Source organism: Triturus cristatus, chromosome 2_1 (assembly GCF_964204655.1).
Source record: "Triturus cristatus chromosome 2_1, aTriCri1.1, whole genome shotgun sequence".
NCBI lineage: Eukaryota > Metazoa > Chordata > Amphibia > Caudata > Salamandridae > Triturus > Triturus cristatus.
In genome coordinates, this window is record NC_140581.1 from 463,429,660 (window position 1) to 463,456,597 (window position 26,938).

At 44.9% G+C, this 26,938-nt stretch overlaps 2 protein-coding genes across 5 annotated transcripts in view; one reads left to right on the forward strand and one right to left on the reverse strand.

Annotated features, from left to right (window-relative positions):
• Positions 1-26,938, reverse strand: part of IQGAP2 (IQ motif containing GTPase activating protein 2) — a 1,048,054-nt gene that overhangs the window by 308,997 nt on the left and 712,119 nt on the right. The gene's annotated exons all lie outside the window — the stretch shown is intronic.
• Positions 1,887-23,708, forward strand: F2RL2 (coagulation factor II thrombin receptor like 2). Its single transcript, XM_085632285.1, has 2 exons — positions 1,887-2,123; positions 18,474-23,708. The coding sequence occupies exons 1-2, from the start codon at positions 2,012-2,014 to the stop codon at positions 19,553-19,555; spliced, it is 1,194 nt and encodes a 397-aa protein (XP_085488411.1). The 5' UTR covers positions 1,887-2,011; the 3' UTR covers positions 19,556-23,708.

The following is a 26,938-nucleotide window of genomic DNA, read 5'->3' on the forward strand; positions in this document are numbered from 1 at the left end:
CGTGGCCCTCACATTCGGCTATGAAAGTGCTCTGCTGGTACTTAGTAAGAAGGCTGGGCCAGGACTGACAGCGCCTGATGCTGCTGCATCGTGCCAGGCTGAAGCCAGCTGCCAGGGGTAGCCTAACCCGCTGCACAGTTACTGACTGCGTGCACTGTAAAATCATTGGCTTTTCAATTTTGTTTAAAGTGTGGTTGGCAGTCACTCATACCATGCAGTCATCAGGGCACTGGCAGGCAACCCTGCCCCGAGCTCCTCTCCGAGCCCTGCATCTACCATAGTCAGGAATTTGCCTAGCGCCAACGCCTGCCTATATGCGGAAGTCACAGGCCTACCTTAAGAGCAATGACATTAATAGTATGCTGCAGGAATCAGGCTGCTTTACCTGCCATAGACTTTTTGTCCTGATTTCAGTTGTTTTCTGTGCTCGCTCTGTTAATGCGGGCTGGCGGCCTAAAACAGCTCCAAAAAATCAAACGAGCAGCAATTGCAAGAAGCAGCAGGGACATATAACTTGTACCACTACTTCTGGGGACCAACAGGGTATCCTGGGGGCCGAAATTTGTCCTCCAAGGGTCAAAACCGGCCTCCAGTGACTCCAACCTCCCGGGGCATTGCCCGCTTGCCCGGATGGCCAGTCTGGCCCTGTTCTTCCTCCTCTGGACTATTCAATGTAGTGAGTAAGGAACACCGTTGTAAGTACGCTGGCTGCCGGGAATTCTGGAGTGCGTGGCTTCACACGCGCTACGTTAAGCTATCACCAATTACTTTTTAGGCATTTGTACAAAAACACTACGTTCATTAATCTTGAAATTTTCTGAGAAATCGGTTTGAAGGAAAGTCTAGCTCCGAACCTGTTTGCCCAAGCTGTTTTTTTCATGAAGCTGACCTACTAATCTGATGGTTGTTTACAGACCATAAATATACTATAAACACTGAGAAACTTGAAATAGAAGTAAAGTTTAAAAATATAACAGGTATGTGTAAAAAAAAAAAAAGCACTTTTGTGACATGAAGGTTGCGGTATATATATATATATATATATTTTACACATCCTAGTTAAGTTTTTTAAACGTCACTTCTATTTCAAGTATATATATATATATATATATATATATATATATATATATATATATATATATATATGCTTGTTTTCTGCGAGTACAACAATGTATACCTTTTACACAGTGTTTTAGTCTGAGGGTAGAAAGGACCGGTCCTATTATCGTTTCTTCCCCCACCCCTCCCCCCCCCCCCCCCACTCGGGATAAAACCATTGTTGCGGAATAACATTTTAAATAGGATCTCAGAAAATGCGTGTAGTTTTCTTATTAAGAATCACGAGTGTTTTTCTAATGCGCTGGGATACAAATTTGCAACAGTGTATGATAAGCTGAAAAAAGTCAAAACAGACATTGCCACACAACTTACCACGTTATCTGCATATCATTGCATAATATATGTACGCCACATGATCTGGCGGCATAACTTTCACATTCGTTGCCACATAACAGCAGTGACCCTGGCCCTACCCAAACGCGCGGACAGGTCTTGGTGAAAGGAAACCACAAATGTTTATCATTACACCAACTTGCGGTGCGAACTTTACGTTTGCGGCAGCGACAGGGGTATGTGCTTATGAATAGCGTTCACGAAAACGCTGCCTTGAAGTGTGTTGAAATGTTAGGCACGTCGAGGACAGGTATTCGGGGGCAATGTTTTAAACACTTTCAGCTTGTACCAGTCTGGACATGAAAAGCACGTGTTGGCTTCTGACGGGAAACCAGGCGGTTTAAGAGTTAAAGCTTCGCTCCCTGGGGAGTAATCGGAGCGCTTCCTGCCTGAAAGTCATGCATGACGCAGCGAGGCACGGCCTGGGCCCTCCCCCGGGCTCTCGGCTCAGTGACAGAGCTGCAGCCGCCTGGGAGTCCTGAAGGGAAGGTTCAAGGCTACGGAGCGCGGCTCGAGCTCGCAGCAGAGCTCCCCGAGAATGTGACGTCCGAGCAGCAGCATGCGTCCGAGACCTGCAAACTACGTCAGCATGAGAGCGGCGGTCGTGCTGGGGCTCCTGGCACTGGGCTTCCTGGCACTGGTCGTCCTGCCCCCCGGCGCCTGCGAAGAAGGTGAGAGCGTATCCTTGCGCTGTATCTGTGCACAGGTTGAGCGCCGTCTGACTGACCCATTCCCCGCTCCTCCTTCACTCCCCCTAGGAGTGGAGGGTCTCTCTCGAGTTTTGACTGCTTACGTTTCAGCTTCCATTGTATGTACCAACTTAACTCAGTTTCTTCTTCAGGTGAGCTAGACTAAATTCTGGCCAAACAGCAATGGGAGCGAGAGGGCAGGATGCAAGAGGGCAAACGCCAATCAAGCAACAAGCCAGCGCCACCCCTAGCTCTGTGTGGCCCTCGGCACCAGACCCCTATAAGCAAGGATACTTTTTAGAGGTACCGGGTGACTCCGTGTCACCAGGGGCGTCGCGGTCTAACCCTGGTCGTGCATTTGACACCCCTGGGAGTGGGTCACTGTTCACCTTAAATGAACCCACTGGGCAGAGTGGTTTGTCGAACGGAAATCTGGACTAGAATTGGGAGTACTTTGGAATCCTTAATTCTGCTGATATCTGTCGCGAGTAATAATACACTTAAACGTTTCTGGGCAAGACGTTCGTTTCCCGTGTTATTTTATTCTGAGGTTGTATTCTTGGCATTGATTAACTAATCGGTAAAGAATGCACTTCTGCATTTCTAGTCCTTAAAAAACAAAAAAATATAATTGTTGGCGAGCGTTGAGGCACCCGAACAACTTATTCCTAAAGCTTTTACGGGATTCACCCTTCAAACGGTTGTGCACATTCCATGAAATACTTTAGTAACTATCCTGGTTGATAAAGACAAACGAAACTGCTTTAAAACAGCCCTTGCATCTGAAGGGGACGGCTGTTTGCCACAGTGTGATACTAGACATGGAGAAGTTAGAGGCGCCTTCCTCAAACTAGGAAAGTTCAACACCTTTATTGTCATGAAGCAGGCTTACTCATAAGCCCTTGGGTTTCCATCGAGTATTGTCTTCCCTTGCAGGAGTGGTAAGGTTTTCTCTTTAGTAGTTTGCTTTTAATGGGTGATGGGTGCAATTTTACTTACATTGTGCGTGGGTGTTGCGGGAAAGGTGCTGATTTCATTTCTGAGGAATATAAATATTCACACCATGTAGTTTTACATATCGTAACTGTGCGCTATAGCAAGCTATTTTACAACATATGAGGTATCGTAGTAAGCCCAGCGAGTCCAGTGGGGTTTAATATGGTGGAAAATACACATCAACCTGCAAATCGGCAAACAGACAACATCCAACAAACACGGATCACACATCTGTATGTTTGGGAACACTCAAGCTCACTACAGCAGCAACCATAATAGAATACAATCACAAACAGAACACAGCAGTGAGAACAAGGCACTTACACCCAACACAGCACAGAACCTCACCGAGCTCACTACAGAAATCTGATCTTCATAAAACTACATTCCTCTGTAAGACAACACAAAGCACATTAAACAACAGTCACCTAACACCGCACAGCATTACTGAATTAGAGGGACATTGTGGACCCGAACAAGACACCATAGTTTCAGTGACCACACACAGACCACAACATACCCAAAACTGTAAATATTTCCGGATACATTTACCATAACACAGAACAATGATATATGCACACAATTATACATAGTCCAACATTGTCTGGGCGCGCTGGTTCTTGTTCACTATGGAAGGACGGAATAGCAGACTCTTTACCACGGACTGCTTACATTCAGATCCCAAACAGCACCACAATCATGGCTTCTTTCAAACATGTGCCAAGTATGTCAGCCAACACAAATCCCCGCCACACACACACCGTTGGTTGCCGTAAAATGTTCCCGCATTCTGTGTTGCAATGAAACAAACCGTGAACTTTGTATGTCAGGGTAAATGCAACTCACTGTTTCACAAGGTCAATGAAAGACACAAAACTGCAGTTTTGTAGAATCGTGCAGCGCTTTGTTTCCGGCACCTGTGATTCACCAGCAGTTAGAAGATGTGGCTGAGCCACCGGCATGCATATTTTTGTATGAGCACGTGTTGTCTACAGGAAAATGGCAGCTCCGCTTTTGTTTTCCACACGGTAATACAATTCTTCCCCGCACCGACGGATTTCATGTGTGAATGTTTGTCCCTTGACTCCCTCCGCGTACACCCACATTCAATATCCATGGCCTCTAGAATTATGCGGCAGGGGAGGAGCAAATGATGCAGAAAGATAAGGCAGAATGCAGCACATTTTGTGTAATTATTTAGGCTTTTTTATTTTTTTACACGTTAACAGTTCATGGGCAAAGGTTAGTGCCACTTTGACTCCCAAATACTGAAATAAACAACTGGTGACCAGTCAACAATTGGTAAGAGCCTTCCACTGTGCCGCAATGTGTTGCTGCATCTTGACAAAATATTTGATCCTTTTGAGCTAGAAACATTTTTTTTGCTGAAATCTGCAGCCTTTGCAGCAGAAAATGGATTATGTGCCAAATGTAGAAAATCCATAATTATGTAGAAAATGTCGCGACCGTAAACTCTCGCAATGTCAGTGGCCCTGACACGGTCTCTTCAAGCGCCTACACTGCTGACCTTTCACCCCATGCTTTTAGTTACTTCTTAGGTCGCGCCACCATTCCAGATGTCTGTTGTACAAAACTAAACACCCCATTTTTCCTCTTAGTGTGCTGAGATGGATAGGTTTAGGAGCGGCATTAGTTAACCGTAGCTCACCAAAAACACAAGAGACAAAACCCAGCTACTGCTGCTGCCCTGTCCCGCATCATCACGCGCCAGCCTTCCCACATCTGCAGACATATCTATTTCCACCCCTCTGCACGATAACCGGCCCTTGTTCTGTGTCATCGAACAGCAGTCAAAACATGACTCGGGGTTGTGCTTTTAATTCTACAACATAGGTCTGCAAGGAACATGGCATGAAGCGTGATGGTAAAGTGGCTGTGACGTAAGCACTCGTTGGTAACAGGACTATGAATGCCAGGAGCCACTCGTTGATGCATTGAGAGCCCACAAACTGGGCAATAATGGCCCCTGTTGTTCACATAGTTTACAGACAGCAACAAGCTCAGCATGAAATGCTACATAAAAACAAATTAATATTTGTGTTTACGAACTGAATATTTATTTTTCAGTGGGATGTGGCAGGACACAAAATTCCAAAATGGCTGCTCCCAAGTACCGTGGTAATATCATTGGAATGTACTTTTTAAAACGGTTTGCCAAACACCTTTGTCATCGGCAGCCTGAGAGTGCAACAAAGCAGGGCCTTTAAGGTAAGATTAAACAAGTTATAAACCAGGCCTAACCGCCCACTACAGCTGCCAAAAAAACGAAGCAAATTAACACAAAGAGCAGTGCCGCTGCCTTGGAAAAGGGAGATGCTGCACATGAGTAGTCCAACTGGAGCTTTCCCACCCTCAGGGACCGGGTTATAAACGTGTATCTCGGTATGGAAAGTAGAACTTCCGGGTGCTCTTCCGGGGTGCTCTTCCGGAGTGATCTTCCGGGTGCTCTTCCGGAGTGCTCTTCCGGGGTGCTCTTCCGGGTGCTCTTCCGGAGTGATCTTCCGGAGTGATCTTCCGGGTGCTCTCACCCACCTTTGTGAATCAACCACGAAACGTCCAACTCAATTGGTAACAGTGCAAAGAGGGCACCAGCCCTTCCATGGGTCCTAACTGTATATGAATATAGCCTGAATTTTCCCATTTTAGGTGTTTTTAGGGCTAATTAACAATGGCGTGTAAGCAACAGCCCCTGCTAGAATGCGATCTGTGCCAGATCCATCTCGCAGACACCACGGAATGCCCATTTTAAGACATCACACGTCCGGCTCCGATCTGTTCCACTGCGAGAAGGGGCAGTGAAAATAAGATAAACAGTGCATACGGGGGAAAAGGAATTCAAAAACAGTGGATATAGAGTTTTCATTGTATCACAATCATGCACTAATGTGTAAAATAGCATCAGAATGATAACGTGTTCAAATTTTGAAAAAGTAAAAAAACTAAAAGTATGCAGTAAATACGTATTGACGAAATACGAAATATTGCGTATTAAGTATTTTGAACAAGTTATGCTTGCTTGTTTACCCACTATTTAGAGTAAAAACGAGACAACCTCAGTTCATTTGCTGAACATATACGAAGGTAAATAATTTAAACCTACGTATTTAATAGGAGTAGCGAGTTCAAGGTCCCAGAGGCATCATTTAATTGAACTGTTAAATAGATTCCAGACCCTTTGGTCCTAAACTGAATCAGTCCACTTTCCTTTGTAATTCTATGCACAGAAGAGCCGCATAGGTGGGCCGCAGTGATCTGGCGCTAGAGTGATGCATCTGATGACGAAGGGAGTTACAAAGAGTCTGTTCAACACTGACATTTCACTCTGGGGGTGGCTAAAGATGTGGGTCTTCCGTCTACAGTGACCTATTTCTAGGGTCAGGTGAACAGACAAGGCCGTCCTCAGAATGGAACATTACCTGTGAAATAACCCGCCTCCAAATTGTATCTCTGTGGTCAGTAATCACAAAAGTTATGGCGGGCCTCTGCCTCCTGGAGGGATGGCATGGCTGGAAAGTGCTTGAAGGTACCTTAGCATGCGGCGCCTTATGGACCAAGCACAGTGTTTCAAACTGTGTCAGTTTCTAGCAGGGATTAATCAAGTAGTCTTTCAAAGGTGACATGATATGTTCATAACATCTCAGTTTGAAGGTTAGCTAAGCCGCTTGGGTTTGGACCAGATGAAGCACAGATGGTGGTGCAGCAGTCCAAGAGGGAGTTCACCTGAGAATCAAAGGTATTTTATGAGGAAGGACTCAATGAAGTTTTCATATATGTGATGGCATGCATTCTTCGTGGTTGCAGTCACTTGGTTTGTGAAGGATAGGTACCTGTCAAACAACATACTAAAATGATGTCTTCTGTATTAATTCAAGAGGCAAGCCTATAGGGTCTGCCCTTGTAGAAATGGAAGCCAGCTGGAGGTGAAAACTCCAACTGCTTTAAGTCCAACACGGGCCACATCTTTTAACCCACTGCCACAATCTGGCTTTGTTCCATGACCTTTACAAGTTCTATGCACTGGGAATTCTCCATCGATGGGGCAGCTGACTTGATTTTGTATTGTATCGTAATTGCATTTATATAGCGCTTACTACCCCATACGAGGCATCAATGCGCTTTTTCGGCGAGTAGCACGCTACTCCGGAACCCATAAAGGATTAGTGTTGAGTTAGTATAGTGAAATATGAAAGTAATTTGAGTGGTGGATAGGTTAGTCAGTTATTTGGATTCAGAAGGATAGCGGAGGGATAGAAGAGGGAAAAGGGGTTGCATTTATATAGCACTTGTTGCCCCTGATGGGGTGTTAAAGTGCTGTTTTCGGCGAGTAGCACGCTACTCTGGAACCCATAAAGGATTAGTGGTGAATTAGTATAGTGAAATGTGAAAGTAGTTTGAGTGGTGGATATTAGTCAGTTATTTGGATTGAGAACCTTTTTTTAAGAACCAAAAGCCAATAAATCTATAAAACAAATTACTCTGATTACAGCTGAGTGTTTAACGTATTTTATTTAATGAAATCTGGTTGATTGAATTTACAGATGGACTTTTGCAAATCATATAGTTTTATTATTTAGCTGCAAAATTTCTCAATTAACTTAGCACTGCAAATTAAGACAAGTCAGTCATTGACGGTTGAAATCGCTGTACCCTGTCGAACACAGTTAAGACATCAAAGTCTGTTGTATATATTTTTTTACAACTATTCCTATGAATTTAGATAGGAAGATAAAAATTACTGGCTGATTTAGATGAGCAACAGAAAGACTGATCCAACATACAAAGACTACTCTTAAAATAAAATCAAACATGTCGACAACCTCTCAAAGTGTTCTGTAAGAATGACAAGTTGTTCGAGCAATGGAGAACTAAACCTTTCTCCTCATGGAGCCCTCGGAAGAGAAAATATCAATTTACATCTGGGATTTCTGCCTTGTTTACAGTGATCAAATCGAAACCCATCTTTGAACTATTTATCACAAAGGATGGGACCTATCCAGGTGGAACCATCTTCTTTAATCGGGTCCTTGCTATGGTCAAATACCGCTCTAAGAGAAATAGTGACCGATGCACTTTTCAGCCAGAAGATTAATGATGGCGACAGGGGACATACAATCAGCTGTGGGGAGTCGGACCCAATTGGGGGGTAAATACCAAAATACCATAATTCAGAACATTTCCTGTCAGTAGGAGCTGGTTAAGTTGTCTTTTAACATGCCAGAAGTATTTTAAGATGGGGCGGGGGTATTTAGTACCTATGTAGCAGAAAAGGCTAATATGGTATATACGAGACTGCCCACAGTAATAGGAAGGGGTTCAACACATTCACCTAAACATGCCCCCCTCTTTTAGTTCGAAATATCTTCTGAGGTCTTATTTCTATTGGTCATTGATGATAATCACATAATTGGCTTTAAATCAATAATTTTTCTGCTTGTCGCGGTGAAGCCTCTCTTTACAACCTCTCGTGTTGTTACAGTCTGTGTTTTGCTGCCTGTATATTACCCATTTCCTTTTATATTTAGTTGCTCCTATCAGTTTTCTATCTTCTAGCACAGTAAATAACAGTCTGTTGATCTGCTTTTATTCCTGCTACCCGGGTCAGAGTAAACCCATTGTTAGTTGTAGATGGTACGGCTGGTCCATGTGTTATTTGGTAGCGGGGTGTGCATGCTTCATGTTGGTATGGAATTGATACCTGGTCCCAGGGAGGGTGAGACTTTTCTCCTACTGAGCCATACATTGAAAAGCAGCATAACCGTCTGAATTCGTTTTTTCTGGTCATGTTTTTGTTGCTGCCCTTTCTTTTCAAGCATATGTTTGGTCCTTTGTTTGCAGCTCTTGTCTTTGTGGACTGCATTACTGCCTGTGTCACCGGAGTTGCTTAATAATGTTTTACTTGCTTGTCTGCCTCCATAAGTTGTAATTACTGTTTCACTTGCAGACTACTGCAGTACAGATCACTACAATTGTGGGCGGGACAGTTGAATCCATATCCTTAATTGTACAACACACCTAGGCCTTCACATTTCATCGAATGCCAGGTGCCTGCTTTGTAAATAAACAAGTGCTGAGCTACAGTTCTTCTTAAGAGCCATCCACTGGTGATGCCGAATTTGTGAGTTGCCAAATACCAAGGATGTCTTGTCTTGATTCCACTTCATGTTTTCCCTCCTCCCTCTTTTCTCCACTCTTGCAGGTTCCTGGCCATCCCTGCGTTCTCCCTGGTACCCTACTTTTCCTTCCTCTTCTATCCGCCTTATCTGCCTTATCTGCCTTTCTTTCTCCTGCCCTGGGTAAAACTGATGAAGCCAAGGTCCCCAAAAATAAGTCTCAGCGCATACCACCTGCAGCCACCGGCACACAACAAGCAATGCTAAAGGCGCCCACAGGAGCCTCTTGGAAGGTCTCTAGCACTGTCACAGAAATGAGAGTCATGATTACGTAAATAATGTAATATTACACTGTGTGAACTATTCAGAAATTAGAACAAAGTGTTCCTATGTTTAGAGTACATTAAGCACCCCCTTTTATTCTCGTGCACGGTTTTCTGATTAGCTGCTGCCACATCCCTGCCCATTCACTTGCTCCACCACATCACATCCTGTGGCGTGGTTGGCATCTTTACACTCAGCACTTCTTCCTTGTAGTGTCCCCTGGATGGAAAAAACTATTCAGTTCCTGCCGGATTGGCACAGGATGCCACCATTCACGCTGGTGGGAACCAAAGACACATATTTAGTCAAGATCTTAAAGGGACAGTTACATGATGCCTTTTCTGCGCCTAGAGTACGTCCTTGTCTACCTGCCTCCTCTAAGAAAAGAATCTGGTCCTAGAGATAAGATGCTTATCCTAAAGTTGCTGGTGATCTGCAGCAGGTCGTGTCAGTGCTGGTTCCTAAGCTCCCTTACCTTCCTGTGCGGCAGAATGTACCCAGACACTAAGGTTCTTGTCACTTGTCCTTGGAAGAGGGGTGGCGTCAGTGATGGGTCACCAAAACAACGCCAGGCCTCTGCCACTCTCACATGCACAGCTGTAGCAGAACCTAAAGGCAGCGGCTCTATGTCAGACTGCTGTCAAATCTTGGAGACGTTTTTTTCTGTGACCAAAGTAACTTGGAAACAAGCATTGGAAATGCAAGAGGTCTCACATTTGCTTAATTTAGAGCTAATGGCGTTGTAAATGACAATGTCTAGTTACCAGATCACTCCTGTTTTAAAAAATACAATGCTCCAGTCCTAGACTTTCCTTTTACAAATCATTGTTTTCAGGTGTGTTGGCCCAATTAGATCAATTAAATTGAACCAGGACTACAATACCCAGAATTCATTAGGATGTTAAACAAAGCATCAGGAGTGAGACATGGAGACAGTTGGTCAATGTATACTTTAAATTCCTTTTTACTAAGGCTTCTTGCTCAGTAATCATTGACAAGATGATGCCACCCTGCTAGGTTTCCCAGGCCCAAGCATTATGTGTTGATCCAGTCCAGGTTTATTCTGTGAATTCTGGGGCTTGAAGTCTTGTATATTCCATTATAAAACAGGACTAATAGTCCTAGAATTGTAAGGAAAAGGACTGTACTGGACTGGACTGGAGCAGCATGTCACACGTGGACATGGGAAGCTTGGCAGTTATGTGGACAATGGTAGATATGATGCCATGATAACAATCTGTTATAAAAATGCTCTGTTTTAGCATATATAGTTTTGCAGTTTATATTTGTTTTGAAACACTTCTAATGTTTGACAAAAGAAAGGACGTAATCTCCAGCAAATAAATGGATTTTTTCACAGGATCATACAACTAAAAGATTAAAAGATGACTTCGTATAACCAAGATCATCATAATACAACCGTGACCTTTTTCATTGCAAATCATTGTTTCTTGGTTTGTTAGTTTTATTGCATCAACTACGGAAAGCCAGAGCTACAACTCATAGAACGCATTTTGTTGTAATACAAAAATGCATGAAAGGAAGACTGTGCCCTTGCTGATGACGTTATTTGGCACTACCATGACGATAGACAAAGTGTCAATCCTACACTACCTATTTGTGTGTAGCAATCAGGTCACCTGATTCCAGGGCTAACAACCTGACCACTCCACCACATCCTCGGCAGTAGGCGTTGACGGCTTCAGCTGACCCGCTGTAAAATGGTGTGCGGTGGATCAACAGGCAGTGCTGTGATGTGTTGTGTTTTTGGTATTGATAATTGCCACTTGCATGCCACTAAATATGTCAGTAGTATGGTATTGATGGACAGATGAGAGGCGAACAAGTTTATATATGGGCGGCCTCCTGGTGGCCACACTAGACATGGAGATCATGAAAGGAGGAGCCATCCGGGAACCCCTGTTGTTGACAGTACAGTCTGGGTGAAGATACCTTAAAGAATGTAGACTTCCCAGATCTCCGATCCATCCAGGAGCCCAACAAATCTAGAGTTTGTCTTTGCATTCTTGGACCTGTTCTGTTTTTCTAATTATAAAAGCGGGACTACAAGTACCAGGAAAAAAGAAAAGCTTGCCTGGATTAACTAACTGCTTGCGCATAGAGCTAGAAACTTTGAGAGCCCAGAGACGACCGAGGCCAACAAGCACAATTAGGCAATAGAAAAATCAATCATTAAAGACAAAAACCCACCAACTGATACCACTGAAAATTCCACAAGGGTTAAAAGGCAAACGAACATGTTATTGAAAAAGAAAGAACGGAGGGATTTATGATAAATGAAATACTGACCGTAGGTATTCTTGTTTTCTTTGCTGGAAGTCTGTGGTAGGATCCAGGGTGGATTTGTGGCAACGAGGTTGTCGTTGGCCTGCTTCTTTCCAAACAGCATGGTCAGGGTCCTGGATTTGGAGTGTGTCTTTTTAATGGCGTCGGGTGCTGTGGGCCGGACCTGGGGTGCTCCAGGCCTGCTGCTTTAGCAGGGCATGCTGCGGTACTGTGGCGCACAGCGGCTGTGGTTGTATACTGACTGACTGGCGCAGGTGGAACGTGTTGGGCTGGCCCACGGGGGAGGAGAGACAGGGAACACCCAGCCCTCTTCCTGCATGACTGAAACTCGCACAGGTAGGGCACCTCTCTCCCAGGGATCTACCCTGCCCTTCCTGGAGACGAAACTGTCCTCCTCCCGGGTAGAGCTGTCAAGAGGAGCTGCTGCCCTGTCCATGGTCTGCTACCAGAGAGTGGACTTTGTGAGTGTGATGCACCAGGAACACCTCCATGAAAATATGTCACAGGTTCTGCAGCACTGCCCTGCAAATTCTGCCTACAAATCACAAACAGACTGTCCCTACGAAGAGGAACACCGACAAGGGTGCTGCTGTGTTGTGTTGTCATACAGATTCTCAGAGGGTAAATGTACCACAATCACTGTCCAAATGGCGTGTGAACTGGGGTTCTGTTATACAAATCGTGGCCCCGCAATGGCTACACATCGTCGCTACTGCAGGTTGGAAAGAAGGCTGTTCTTGGCGTGCTTCTGCCCTCTCACAGAGCACTTGGCCTTTCAGAGTGTAGAAATACCATGACAACTGTAAGGGTGAAAGTAACAAAGGTGCTACGCTTTGCACTAAGAAAGCCCTGGTAACATGAGAGGTAAACCTGTGCTCTGAAAAATCCTGCCCGGTACAATGAGGAAAAAACACACAAGTGGAAGCAAGAAGAGGATATATGGTTACTCCTGCGGTGATGTGGTGTCTGTCCCTCAAGTGCACCTGTGTGGTCAGCCTGGAGGTGCTGCTTGCTGTACGTTAGCACGTGTGCTTCCGTGTTGGTTGACTAGTGCTGCTGCGCTGTGTTTCAGTGCATCAGTACAGGGCTGGACGGAGCAGAACAAACAAGCGCCATTACTCATCAAATCTAAAATACACAAGCCTGGCTTCCGAGCAGTTTGTAGCAGAGTTTAAAAACATGACAGGTAGCTGTTGACTCTAAGAACCCGTCCTTCTGAGGCGGAAAGCGCGTAAAAGGCAGTTAGGTCTGCTCTCGCTGAGACCAGCGATCCCGCGTTGCGATAAAAACACCCAAGCAGCAGACAGGTGACGCGCTCATTCCTGTCAGTTCACTTCGCTCGCCTTACCTTTCCCCTAATCATACCCTCTCTGTAACTACAGCAACTGCCTGGGCCACATTCTTAGTTGCAATCGCGGCCTTCTCACAACGAGGCATTGTTAACAAACACAGGACACTTACTTTATAAAAAAAGAAGGCGAGGCCGGGAAAGGTGGAGGGAGGGAAAAAACACAAGCGCGGCTGAGGCAGACGGCGTACGAGTTTAAAAATGAGACAGCGCCCGAATTGCAGCGGTTCGCGTATGAGTTTAAAATTAAGACAGTGCCCGAATTGCGGGCATTTGTGCGGGGGGGGGGGGCTAGGAACAAAGCCTGACGAGCAGCGAGGGACAGAAACTGGTGGTCGGGAGAGAACACAGAACTGAATAAACATAGTGCCTACGCCACAAGTGGGCCGTCCAAGAAGGAGACAGGGCGGTAACGAAAAAGCCTCATTCTTCAATCACGACCCACCTTTTAGCATAAACGGTGACGCCAGCCAATCAAAAAGATGGGCGTGGCTTCAAGTCCCCTTCCGAAAGCGTATTGATGACAATAAGCCCTCGCAGTGCGAGGAACACATGCGCGCTCCAGCGCTAGGTCTGCAAGACCTAAAAAGGTCATAGGAGGTCAAGTTTAGGGAGAGAGTCTCACGGCAAAAAATTAACCACATCGAACTGATGCTGGGAAATACACTACTAAAATGTCAACAATCGAGATATGACCTTCCATTTTGATTAAATCAGTTGGCAAAAAAAAGAAATCTGGCAGAAATCCACATCAGAAAGTGGAGTTTTGGCCAAAACGGTCATAGGAATAATATAACCCAAGGGAGAAGCATAAATATTCCTATTCTAGCTGTCCTGTTGTGAGGTGGTTGGGGTGCGGGGTTTGAGACCCGAGCCTACATTATGGGCCCCGCCTGGTGGGATAAGGCCCCGGGCCATGGAGGCAGCCTGGTGTCTTTGGGTCTGATATTTTACAGCCCAGAGCCACTGAGTTTGGTTTTACTGGAATTGTAGATTCCATCATCTTCCCACCAAAAGCCATAAAACTCCAAATGAGGGATTTGGGGGGTGGCAAAGAAAGCTTGCGCAGTTTCACTAGAGTGCCCATGTTGGGGAGAGTATGGTGGGAAACGCCTTTCCTGCACATTTATTGTGTGAACTCTGTTTCTGTAGTTCGGAGGAGAACTTTGCTGAACTTCTTTTACAGACTATCAGTGGGGTCACCTCGTCTTTTTCTGCTCCTGGTCCACCAGAGAATCATATGCCTGGCTAAGGCACCCTCATCTGGGGTGCTTTAAATGTCAGGGCTGTACCTCAATGAGCTGTTTAGCTGAAACAGGAGGTCGCCAGCAGATTGAGAATTTCAAGTAGTGGCTCACTCGGTCCGTCCAGTGCAGGAATGTGCAGCAGGGGAGTGGCCAGGTGAGTGTGCAGGAGCAACACACGGCCCGCCCTCTTCTTAAATAATGTCCGCCACTGCCTGATAAGAATCTTTAAATAAACAATCAGTAAATGTTTATTATCAGCGTGCCCAGTTTGAAAACCTCCACCCTGAAAAAAACCGAATCCATGACGATCAGTCGCAGCCAGAAGTTTATTCTCTTAAAGTCACACGTTCTTTCTCTTTTTTCCCCCTTCTCTTTTAACTTGTTTTTTATCTTTCTGGTACTCTTTTATTCCGTCTTTCATTTAAGTCTCATTCCTTCACTTTTTTCTACCATTCTTTAACTTTTTTTGTCTTTATCGCCTTTTCTGTCTTTGTTTTACTCTTTTTCTTGCTTTCTTTCTCTCAGTCTTGCTCGTTCTTAATCTTGCTTTCCTTTCCTTGTCTCCATTTCACTTTTTTTCCTTCTATCCTTTCTTTTAATTCAACAATATAAAAAGGGCATCAGCAATTTTAGATTAATAAAATATCAAGCATTTGCAATGCAGTAGGTCTCACATTTACGAGAGTATGAGCCATTGGCATTGCAAATGACAATGCCTTTTATTTATGTGTTGTTTTTAAAACAGATAAATAAAAGGCATTGTCATTTACAATGCCCATAGCTTAAACTCTTGCAAATGTGAGACCTATTGCATTGCAAATGCATTCGTGCTATAAAAATAGTGCTAGGAGGCTGTAATTAAAGCCTGCCAAGAAACAACACACGTAACGGGGCTGTCGCCATGGGAGGTTACAACATGAGACAAGCCAGTACTAAGGAGAGACTTCTAAGCCTATTGACCAATGACAGACACAGTTTACAGTGGACAATGACACAAGCCAATGAAAAGTATGGACGGAGAGTGGAAGGAGCTTCATGTCCCTACCCTATACCCTATACCCTATACAGCATGCCTCTCAGAGCAACGCATGCGCTGCCCAGCCTCGACCTAAAAATGGCTGCTGGCACCATGGTGCATGCACCCACATGTGTCACACACAACACATGCATGTGTCCCGACACCAGGGGCTGTTTTGGAATGGGTTTTCGTTACTAGAAAACCCATTGCAAAACTGCCATTGCATGTGCATTGCAAAGAAAAAAAAAGCACTGGCAAAGCCAATAGCTTCTCATTTTAGAACTAGGCCCAATAACTTTGCAAGTTCCTATTTAAGTAAAGATGTGTCTGGAGTTGTCCACATTAAGCATTGCATTAACAAGAATGAGTAAGGTGGCATTTTACAGAACTAATTGCATGTAGGCATAGGGGAATTCCTCTCTTTCCACGAGGGCAAGACATGATCCAGAGGAGAAGAGAGAAACCATAGGACAAACACGTGGTGATCATATTCTGATGTGGGTGGCAAAAATAGCTTAAAGTTAATCATGGCCACCTGAAAACAAGCATCCTTCGCCCATGCTGGCCTTCCTGAAAACAGGGATTCCTGACAGAGTCAGACAGCTAGGTGTCCGGGGTGGATGGGACTGTCCTGTGTAATTGTGGCTCTCAGCTCAGGTAGGCAGCGGTCAAACAGGGTGTTATACACATGACATACAGTCTTGTAGTTACTTCAGGATGAGGTGGCAAGCTGGTGAAAGCCATGCTTATGTCGGCAATGTGCTCTCTTTCTTACTCGGCCTGCCATTTGGTAGGACTACAATATTTTGAGTTGCCTGTTATTACTGCGTGGCAAGAGTACTAATGTTTTTTTCTATACCCAACACTTGTGTTAGTGGTGGCTACCACCACTACTGCTTGAAATTTAGGGAGGCATAAACAAGAACATGGGTTAAGAGTTCTGAGATGGTCAACATGGATAGCACAACGATACCTACTGCCATCCATTAGACCATGCAAAGCAATGACAGAACCAGAACCAAAGAGAGGCCATAACTAAGGTAAGCAACATTAACGAGATATAGCACTTCGAGATGGTTCACACGAAGATGGTACTAAAGGATTATTCTTCAATCAGTATCACTCAGGGTACCTCCTCTGTTAGTCTTGTTGTCCCAACTCAGAAACTGTCCTTACCACGACAACTACTGTCCATGTTACATAAATCTTGAGGAAGACCCTCTCCACTCTAGGAAGCTTAGAGATGTTGAGGCATACATAACCAGGGTTCTTACTGATAATGTCTAGGACCACAGAAAGAGCCCACAGAATGTTTAAGGGCTACTTAGAGAGTCACCGCTGGAGTCGCTACACAGCATAGTCACAGGAAAGGCAGGGGAGAGGTAAACATTTAGTATGCATATTAACATCCAGCAGCTACATCAGGAGCCCAAATGGATCTGCTGAATACACCCTCATGGTCCCAGAGGTCAGATTAGAAAATTAAGCTCATCTATGAAAGATTTCCAGATAAAATGAATGGTCTGAGGTCTGGAATATGAGAGCAGATGGAGGTACATGTTGCAACTGATGTCCATCATGTTTGGGAAGAGCTGTGAGAAATGGTGGAAAGATGGCCGGCCATTCATGTTGATTGATGCAATAGTCCTGAATAGTCAAAGGTAGCATAAATGTAGATAGCATCTGTATGCAGGAAAGCTGTTTACTAATCACTGCTCTTGGCAAGTAAGCACAAGCGTTAGTTAGGTGCAACATGGGAAATGTGGAGAAGGAATGACCTATGCTGCGTGGAAAGTCTGAATACATGCATTCTTGGATGACAGACCCTGAGCGATTAGTAGAAACAGTGCAGAGGACCAGGCATGGCCAGCGTTTCTTAACACAGGTACCAAGACTGTTCACCATGGGAAGGCATATCTTACAACTAGATTGCTGCATAGGAACCCAGTTGTTGCTTACGGTTACTATTGGTAAACTCAGTTTCTGAACTCAGAAGGCAGTCTTACTATGTTTATGTGAATCCGGTGTGGTACTTCTGTATTCATTTTTACTGAAAGGTATATTGATTAAAGGAGTAAAAGAAGGAAATAGAGAGAAGAAAGAATAAAAGCGTGAACAGAAGAGCAAAAAAAGTGCAAGAGAACGAGAAGCCACACAAAGGGATCCCTGTGTAGATGGCATGCAGATATTGCTATCGCCTTGTCGCCTGCTGCCTTTTGTTCTGGTATGCTATACACATTCAGTTATCAGCTTGACTTTCAGAAGGGAATCATTTGGGATCCAAATGATGAAAGTTACCGTCAGTCCCTAGCCAGAGGCAGTTACTATTGTGAAAATAACATCTAGTTGCAGAAAGATTGATTGACCTGCATTCTGTCATTCACAGAAGTCTAAACAGGTAGATTCACACCTTGCTTGAAGAAAATGTTTAGCTAGATGCTGAAGTGAGCCCTTGTAGGAGCTGACAGACGTGTCCTATTAACAATGCCACATAAAGCCCACAGGTGAGAGGAAGTCAAAGCGGCTGTAGCAAATTACATCACGTTGACATCTTTCCCTTTAGTTTATAAGGGGTGGAGTTGCACTCTGGTTCTGGTAAAACTGTCCCAGTCCTCCCAGTGCATGCTGGTATATGTAGTCAAACGGTCTTTTACTCACTGTAGAGTGTGGTTACTTTCATGTTCAAGAGCAGCCCAGTGCTTAGTAACCCTTGATCCATGTTTCATACTTTCAGTATTCTCCAGAAAGACAAGTCTAGGTGGGGGGGCGGGTGCTGCTGTATTAGTTTTGGATTAGTTCCTTCCCTTCAGGTCCAGTCCATCTGTCAAGATAGTTGAGTATGTTTCAAGGAGAGGTCTAACAGGTCACTTAATGTGTTCTGAAATGTCCACCAAATGCTTGCTTAAAGCACTGGATATTGACAGTGTTAACTTATCATTTGCCTGTATGCTTCGTCCACAGGTGTGAAGGCCACTCCAAACCCAAAGACCTTTCGTGGCCGCCCAAAAGACTATGAGAAACTTCCACACCACGTTTTGAACAGGGGGTCAGAGGATCCTTCAAATGAAGTGCACGCGTGCTCAAAGTGGAAATCGAATGAAGCCATTCTACAAGTCAGCAATGCCACGATGAAGTACCTCACCAGTTCTATGAGTACTAGACTGATTCCAGCAGTTTACATAGCTGTAATCATGGTGGGGATACCAGCAAATGCCATCACTCTGTGGATGCTCTTCTTCAGGACCCGTGCGGGTGGCACTTCTGTTTTTTACATAAACCTAGCCATTTCGGACTGTCTCTTCTGCATCATGTTATTTTTTAAAATATCTTACCATCTGAAAGGAAACCACTGGGTTTTTGGGGAAACCATGTGCAGGGCCATGACTGTGGCATTCTATGGCAACATGTACTGTTCTATCCTCCTCCTTATGTGCATCAGCATCAGCCGCTATTTAGCCATTGTCCATCCTTTCCTCTACCGCAGTCTGGCGAAAAGACGCTACGCCATCCTCCAGTGTGTCTTGGTCTGGGCTGTTGTCTTTGTGTATATGCTGCCATTTTCCATCACTAAACAAAGCTATCAATTGGATGAACTCAACGTGTCTACTTGCCACGATGTACAAAATGCCTGCAACACGTCTTCTACCTTCCATTTCTACTACTACATCTTCCTGGCTGTGTTTGGATTTCTGGTTCCACTTGCCATTATAATTTTCTGCTGCATTTCCATCATCAGGACCCTCAGCACCCATGATCAGAAGTGGTACTGGTACGTTAAAATGACAGTCCTGATCCTCACCATCTTTGCCGTGTGCTTCACGCCAAGCAACATCATACTGATTATCCACCAAGTGAAGTATTATTACACGTCCACTGATGACTTGTACTTTTACTACCTCATAGCTCTGTGTCTGAGCAGCCTCAATAGCTGCCTGGATCCTTTTCTGTATTTCTTCATGTCCAAAATGACCGGCCAGACCCGTAATTATGTTGCCATGTTCAAGATGTCTGATAAAGCACAGCTTCAGTGCTCGTCTGAATGAAAGAAGGGTATCTCACCCAAGGACTTATTTATCTTGTACGAGAGAGAGAGAGAGTGTGTGTGTTACGCCTCCTAGCAATCTAGCGCTATAGGCAGTCATGAACCTATTTTATAAGAATTTATTAAACATTTGTTAAAACAAGCTTTTAATGTACCTTTGCAGCTGTGAACTGGTTTCACTGTAGAAGACTCATTTGTTGACTTTCTTGTTTAGTCCCAGTATAATGGAAATTCCCTCATAGCACCACCCAAATGCTCATTTGGAAATATTTCAAACTTCTCCCACATGCTAAGCCTCATCCGGCCAATACGTTGCCTACTCTACCATAACTGACTGAGACCCACCCTAAAGGGCCACTGTAATAGGGGAAAGCTATGAACTGACATTTATTCTTATGGGGAGGTACAGAGTTACAAAACTCACTACTAATGTGCGTTGCTATGTATGTGATATAGTATTAGATTAATCTCATTTGTCTTTTATGTTTGCGTGTTCCCTTTTATCATAGATCATTGCGCCTGCCACATTTCAGATGTCCCAAACAATTAACAACTGTGCTCCACAGGTGAGCACTTTAGCAGTTGCATAAATTAATAAAGCAATACGAAAATAAATAAAACACATACATTCGTCTTTTCATAGGTTTCTACTGCCCAGGTTTTCTCCCAGCACATCCCACACTTTGGTCTTCTATTTCTACCAAACCCAGCGGTTTGCTGCCTTTAGCACTGTGGACAGACATCTGCAGGCATGATGCACCATACCACAGAAGTCAGAAAAGAAGCGCACTCTGTTTTTGGAATCCTAATGCTCACTATAGTTTCCTCGCAGCCCCACCCCCAGATTTCAGACAGGAAACTCTTCACAGAAATTCGATAACATATACAAAGTTCCACATATCACAGTCACGCCTTGCCAATGATTTTTACCTTTTTCCAGGCTTTCTTTGGATTTCCGAAAGAAAGACCAGTTTCGGATTGTGCTGGGCTTTGAAATGTTAAGCTTGGAGTCTGAATATCCTCGGCCCAGCATAATGGCACACCCTGGTTCTCCCCGATGAGTGGCATTGAATACGGTCTAGCATTGATCTTCCCTTGTACTCTTAGTTCTGTCTGTAGCCTATTTGGAGCCCGGGCCTCTCTATTTGGACTATTTAATCTGAGCATTGTCCCCTGGTAACTCGTGGGAGGAGACGTATGGACGGGGCAGGTACTCTGCAGCCCGCACCTGGACACCATTGTAAGTTAAGTAGGGGGCGTTTTTGAGGAAGGGGCTTACCGAGCGATTAGAGCACGACTCGTGCACAGCCCTTGTAGTGGTTGGGCTCTGGTGTTTATGCTCCCCCTCATGATTGTTCTCTTTTAAATATCCCTCTTTATTACAGTCCGTTTGGGTGCGGGGGTCCACCGTCTCTGGCCTTAGAAGGGACTCTCCTGATAATGCTGGGTAAGGAATTTTTATTGGAATTGCTTCCCTTCTTGTAAATCCTGTGACATTACGCTTACCATACGGAAACAGGTAGCCATACATGACTGGTCCTATGCAGAATCACACTGTGGTCTAGGGTACTGTACATAAATTTGACACCCTGGTCCTCCACCTGACATTAAGGGTGTCTGCTAGACCGGCTTCGGTGTAGTATGGAATTTTTATGGGCACGCACATTTTTGAGAGGTTCTCTTTCTTTAGAGTGAAAAAATCCCGGTAAGGAATAAATGGTACTTGGGTAACTTTTGGGACCCCCGAAGTTCTGGCTTGTGTGTCTTCTATGGTGGCAGGTTGTGCACACGATTGTGGCACATTTTGTGGCATCAAGTTGTACTGATACACATACTGCTTATAATGTATTCTGTGTTTCTACCCTAGGTATCCATCAGGAGGATAAGCAAATTTCTGCCACCCTGTATGGGAAACAGGGCACTGGCTCACCCTGACTGATTATGAGGGTATATGCTTTTTATAACTCACTTCACGTGCACTTCACTGCTGATTGTTTTTGATCCTGAATAAGCGCCTTTGACCCTTGTGGCACCAGTGGCGCGAAACATGTCGATCCATTACATGCATATCTATGCCTGTAAGGGTAACTGTTTACCCATGGGGTTCTAATGTGCCTTTATGGGAACTATTCCCGTTGTCAATTTTTTGGTCTTAGCAACCCTTTTTAAATTGTTATTGTTACCTGCACGCACCTTGTAGCCCTCTTCATTTGGACCCACACCCCACATACCCTCAGGCACCATCCGGCATTGACTTTAAAAGAGCTCCGCCAAAGTGACCCTTCGGGGGGACCCGTTGGGCATTGCACCGCCGGGCCCGACGAGGAGCCAATGCCCGATGATGAAGCATGACATCCTCCGGGGTGTGTGAGGGCAACAGGAGATAAGACCTGTTCTTTCTCCTTTTAAGGGGGTCCCTTCTATACCTAGGTCTTTCTCTTCACTTTTGCTTTTTCTTGGCGAGGACTATTGGTTGACATCCGGTAGCCAGCCTTTTGGAACAGTGTCCTTTTTGTTTGTTTAAATACTATGAAAGAGGAGCATGGACACTGGACCTTAATTCGCTCCTCGGTCCCCCCTCTCTTTTTTGATTTAGCCTATTTGGAGCACCATTGTTTATATAACTATCCCACTTTTAATAACATCAGTAGAGCGCTTAGAACTGGAGCACCTAACCTTCATCTACAGAGGGATTATGTTACACAATCCCTTATTTGAAGCATTCCTTGGACTGTTTTCAACCACTCTCTGTGACCCACAGAATGGTTTGCAACCAGTCAGCAGGTCTTGGTGCACCAGATCCCTAAGGGTTAGAATTCCACTTTAGTTCCAGATTTTCCAGTGTTTTGATGCCCTGCTAGCTTGATCTCCTCTTTGTAAGTGGTCTCACGTGTGTAATTGGGGTCAAGGACCAGCACTACATGAAAAGCTTTCTCTTGCGTTCTATAAGCTTCTCCAGTTATCTCACAGCAGGTTTCTCTGCGCTTTTCGGATGGATCCTACATCTTGTTTTATGCGGTACTTCCATTGGTTCATTGCTTGATCCTACTTCAGCTGGCGATACACACCCCACGCAGGGATGGGCTAGGCCAACATGTCCAATACATCCAGGCGAGGTACTCTCCCCTTCACAGCTGCTTTCACTCTTGTAATGGGGGATTATTGTCCATATAGCTCTAAAAGTCTGCTGTGACCAGCTCTGCATTCACCCAATCGGGTACCACCAGACTGCTCGTTCATCACTGGGTAGATGTGCTGAGCTTCTAACCGAAGGGCTCATCTGTCAATAGGGAGAGGGTTATTTTTCTGTGGCACACGGGGCACTGAGACCAGATGAGGTGCTCAATCTTAGGGAAAAGATTGGATCAAACCAGAGGGCCACCATGAACTGGCACTCCAGGAGACAGCGGCTGAAATGAATATTACAACGCACAATTCCTTCCCCTTGCTTCTTTCTTTTATTCCGATAAGGTGTCTTTAGCATTGCGCTTCACAGCTGACATGCCCCAGGTGAGTCGAAATGTTGAACGCTGTTCGGTCTGTGGTCTCATACAGAAGTCCAGAAATGCATGTTCCCACTGTTCTGCCAAGAAACATGTGCTGGTCATAGTCAGCAGTTGCTTTTATTGGTCCAAAGCACAGTGCCAAAACTTTTTTTTTTTACAATATTAAATTAACTGTGGATTTCCAGAATAAGGCATTGAGTTGTGAAATACACTGTGCCTCACTGATGACACATGACGTGCAAGAGCTGCTGGGGTCCATGGTGCTAAGCATTTCGTCTGTTAATGAATTTCAAGAGGATGAAGTGATGGTTTTGCTCATAATGTGGAGCGCTATTCCCTTGTCCTACTCTTATACTTCTTAGTACTCGCAGCACTTTAGTTTGGGCTTATAACACACAGCTTTCTAAAGCGTGAATTTTCTTTTATAACTACTTTCTACTTTTTCCAACAAAAATGCACTTTACTTTTAACAGTGCTCGACTGTCCTGACTTTCTGGAAGGAGGATGATGAAGTGAGCTGTGTTGTTTTGTATATCTGTTATACTTTTGTATTTTGTTTATGATATTGAATAACAGTGTTTATATTGATAAATGTGCGTTGCTCAATACATTCAATAAAAATATATTTTTTAAATGTGTTACCTAAAACCACAGAAGACCGCTCTTGCTTTTCATGCACACCTGCACTTATCGCATACAGCTATTGATAATTTTTCCCAAATTAAAAAAAATTGAAAATGTGGCAGTTTATATTAAATACGTTTCGGTGATGCTTGATATATGCCCCGGAGTACTCAAACTGACTGCCTATAGTAGAAGTTCATAAGGAACTATGCAGTCAGCCCTTCATGTAGGAAATCTTCACCAGAGCTTTATTGACTCAGGCAGAGGCATGTAATAGCGGATGACGCACACTGCTGAAGGCAGATACCAAACAAAATATTTTCTCAAGAAATGGGTGGGGAAAGTGTAAACTCGTCCTTCATGCAGCAGGAAATAAGCACTGGCAAAGCAAATAGGTCTGTCTTGGCAAGTCTGCACTTACAAAAAAGTAATAAAAAGTAAAAGTATAAAAATGACTAAAGGTGAAATGCAAACCTTTACAAAATAAAGTAAACAACAAATGTCCCTTACCAAAAAATAAATAAATTAAAAGCGGAGATTGGCCTACTAGCCCCAGCACTGAAACTGTTAATTTATAGGTAGTGGTGCACATGAGCAATAGCAAAATGCTGTCACTCAGACGGAAGAATGCCAGTGGCTCAAGTGGGCTAATCCTCTGCCTCATGCTGTGGACTGTGGGGGTTGGAAGTAAAATGTGAGTGTCAAATGAATAGGCCAGTGGATGAAAAGGGCTGACAATCTCTTCTACGTATATCTATGTTTTGGAAGGGGGTTTATTAGTGGGTGCAGGTAGGTACTTTAACTAGTAATAACACCACAAGTAAGACCCAGTCATGTTCTCAATAAATTAATCCTTGGTCAACCTTTGGTAGCTTGGCTGCAGGCAGACAGGATTAACTTAGGAGACAGGTGTGTAAAGCATTTAAAAACACCAATACATTAAATAAGTAAGACAACGCATAATAAAACCCCCACACCAATTTATAAAAAAGGAAATATTTTTATGATTCAAATGACATCAAAATGACAAAGATCCAATGTAGGGAACCGGAGATATGAATTTGTAGTGCCTAAAAGCCAAAAGCGCCAACTTGAGACATATGGTCGCACTTGACTGAGACAAACCTGAATTTCTGGCCTGGTCGGGGTACGACATCGGTGGCTTAACTCTCGACGACGGGTCAGTCAACTTAAGGAGCTTTTTCAGAAAAAATCTCCAAATGATTCCAAACTTCTAGATCTTCTTCCAGAAGGTTACTTTTGAGTTCCTGAAGGCTCCACCACACCAATTCAAGGTTCTAGAATCTGAGTTGCTCCTTGGGAAATCGGGGCTACAAGACCCACAATCCACCTGGCCAAATCATTAAAAGTCCACTGAAAGCTGTCCAGCTGGGTTCTTCTTGGTGAAGATAATGCAGGGTGAGCTCTTTTAACATGCTGCCTTCAGGTAGTCCACTTGTCAAACTTTTAGAGTCGGGCAAAACCCTTCTGTGCTGAAGCCCAAAGTGTGCAGCAGGTGTAGTCCTTCGGGGTACAGTCCTCTTTGTGCAGGCCAGGGGTTCAGCAGGGCATTCCTTCTTCTTGTTTCATCCAGGCAGGAATGTGAGTTGTTGGGAAGCTCTCCCATTTATACAGGCTTCTGGACTCGAAAGCAGGAGGGGACCCCTAACCCATGGGGTGCAGGGTGCCACCCTCTATGATGATCACTTCCCCTGAAGAGTGGTGAACTGAATAGTGGTCCAGATCTTGGCTTGGTCTTTTTTTCTCGCCTGCTCCCCCGCTGCCCTTAACGCTCATCCTGCATTATTCGCTCAATTGGGTGTAGAGGGTATACAGGCGCTCATATAGAATTAGCATTTATATTTAAGTGAGACTCACAAATGTACAGTGCGTCCAAAAAGTGAGAATAAACGCCCTACTTCTCCAAAGCTCAAACAAAGATTGATTAGACTATTCACAGTTTTTTAGAGCACTCGTGTCTTATACAGTGAAATATACCATAATCATACAATGAAGCACAAAATAATTGATTGGGCTCTTGGTTTCTTCTCTTTAATTTCAAACAGGTCCTCCAATCCCTTATGCCAACGCGTTTTGTCGTAATAGGGAATGACCCTACGACTTCCTCAGGGCTGAAAGTAATACAAAGTACGAGGTTGTAACGTTCATGACATTAAGACTCACATCAACTATTGAATCCCAAACAGTTACACTGTTTTTTGTGCTTCATTGTTGTATATTTCACTGTATAAGACACAAGTGCTCTAAAAAACTGTGAATTATGTTCATCCTGCGTTAATTTTCCCGCCACATCCAGCCCCGCTCCCGCCTCCCAGCCCCTCCCCTACTTATGCCGCTGGTGCGCCAAAGGCAAGCCCGTTCACACCTGGACCGCGCCCAACCCCCTGGCCCCCGCGAGCACCACACCCCCAGACGCCGGTACGACGCCAACCACCTCCACGCACTCAATGCCGGCCGATAAACCGCCTGCTTCCAGGCCACCCCGAAGCACACCCACGGACCATTCACCTGCCGAAACTGCAGCTTCACCAGCCAGCGTACACCAGCAGACTCTGCCCCCCCCCTCCACCAAGGCAGGCAACAGCCACCTCAAATGCATACTGCTCAACACCCGCTCCGTCCACAGGCACGCCATGAAACTATGGGACCTGCTCGACTCATCCTCTTCGGACGTCGCGTTCCTGACGGAGACTTGGATGAACACCTCATTGGTGCCCGACGTTGCCATAGCCATCCCGGATGGCTACAAGATCACCCGCAGGGACAGCACCAACAGACCGAGAGGAGGAATCGACATCGTCCACAGAAATACCCTCAGAATCTCAACCAACACCAAAGACACCGTCAGCACCGCCGAACACCTGCACTTCCAGATCCACATCGACCCCAACACCACCCTCAGAGAAACCCTCGTGTACAGACCCCCCGGACTCTGGGCACAGTTCATCGACTTCATCACAGACGCCGTCAGCTTGCACGCCCTGGCATCCACAGATTACATCCTCCTCGGAGACCTGAACTTCCACCTCGAGAACACCAACGACAACAACTCCACCACACTACTGGACAACCTCGCCAACCTCGCCCTCAAACAGCTCATCACAACACCCACCCACTCCGCCGGACACACGCTCGACCCCATTTTCTCTGCCAGCAGCCACGTCTCCATCAGCCACACCACCGAACTCCACTGGACCAACCACCACTGCATCCACTTCTCCTTCGTGAACATC

Bases quoted from the DNA above. Each gene is read 5' to 3' on its own strand.
- F2RL2 (XM_085632285.1), top strand. From the start codon at position 2,012: ATGCGTCCGAGACCTGCAAACTACGTCAGCATGAGAGCGGCGGTCGTG. The intron at 2,124-18,473 runs GTGAGAGCGTAT...CTTCGTCCACAG, and splicing joins CCCCGGCGCCTGCGAAGAAG to GTGTGAAGGCCACTCCAAAC.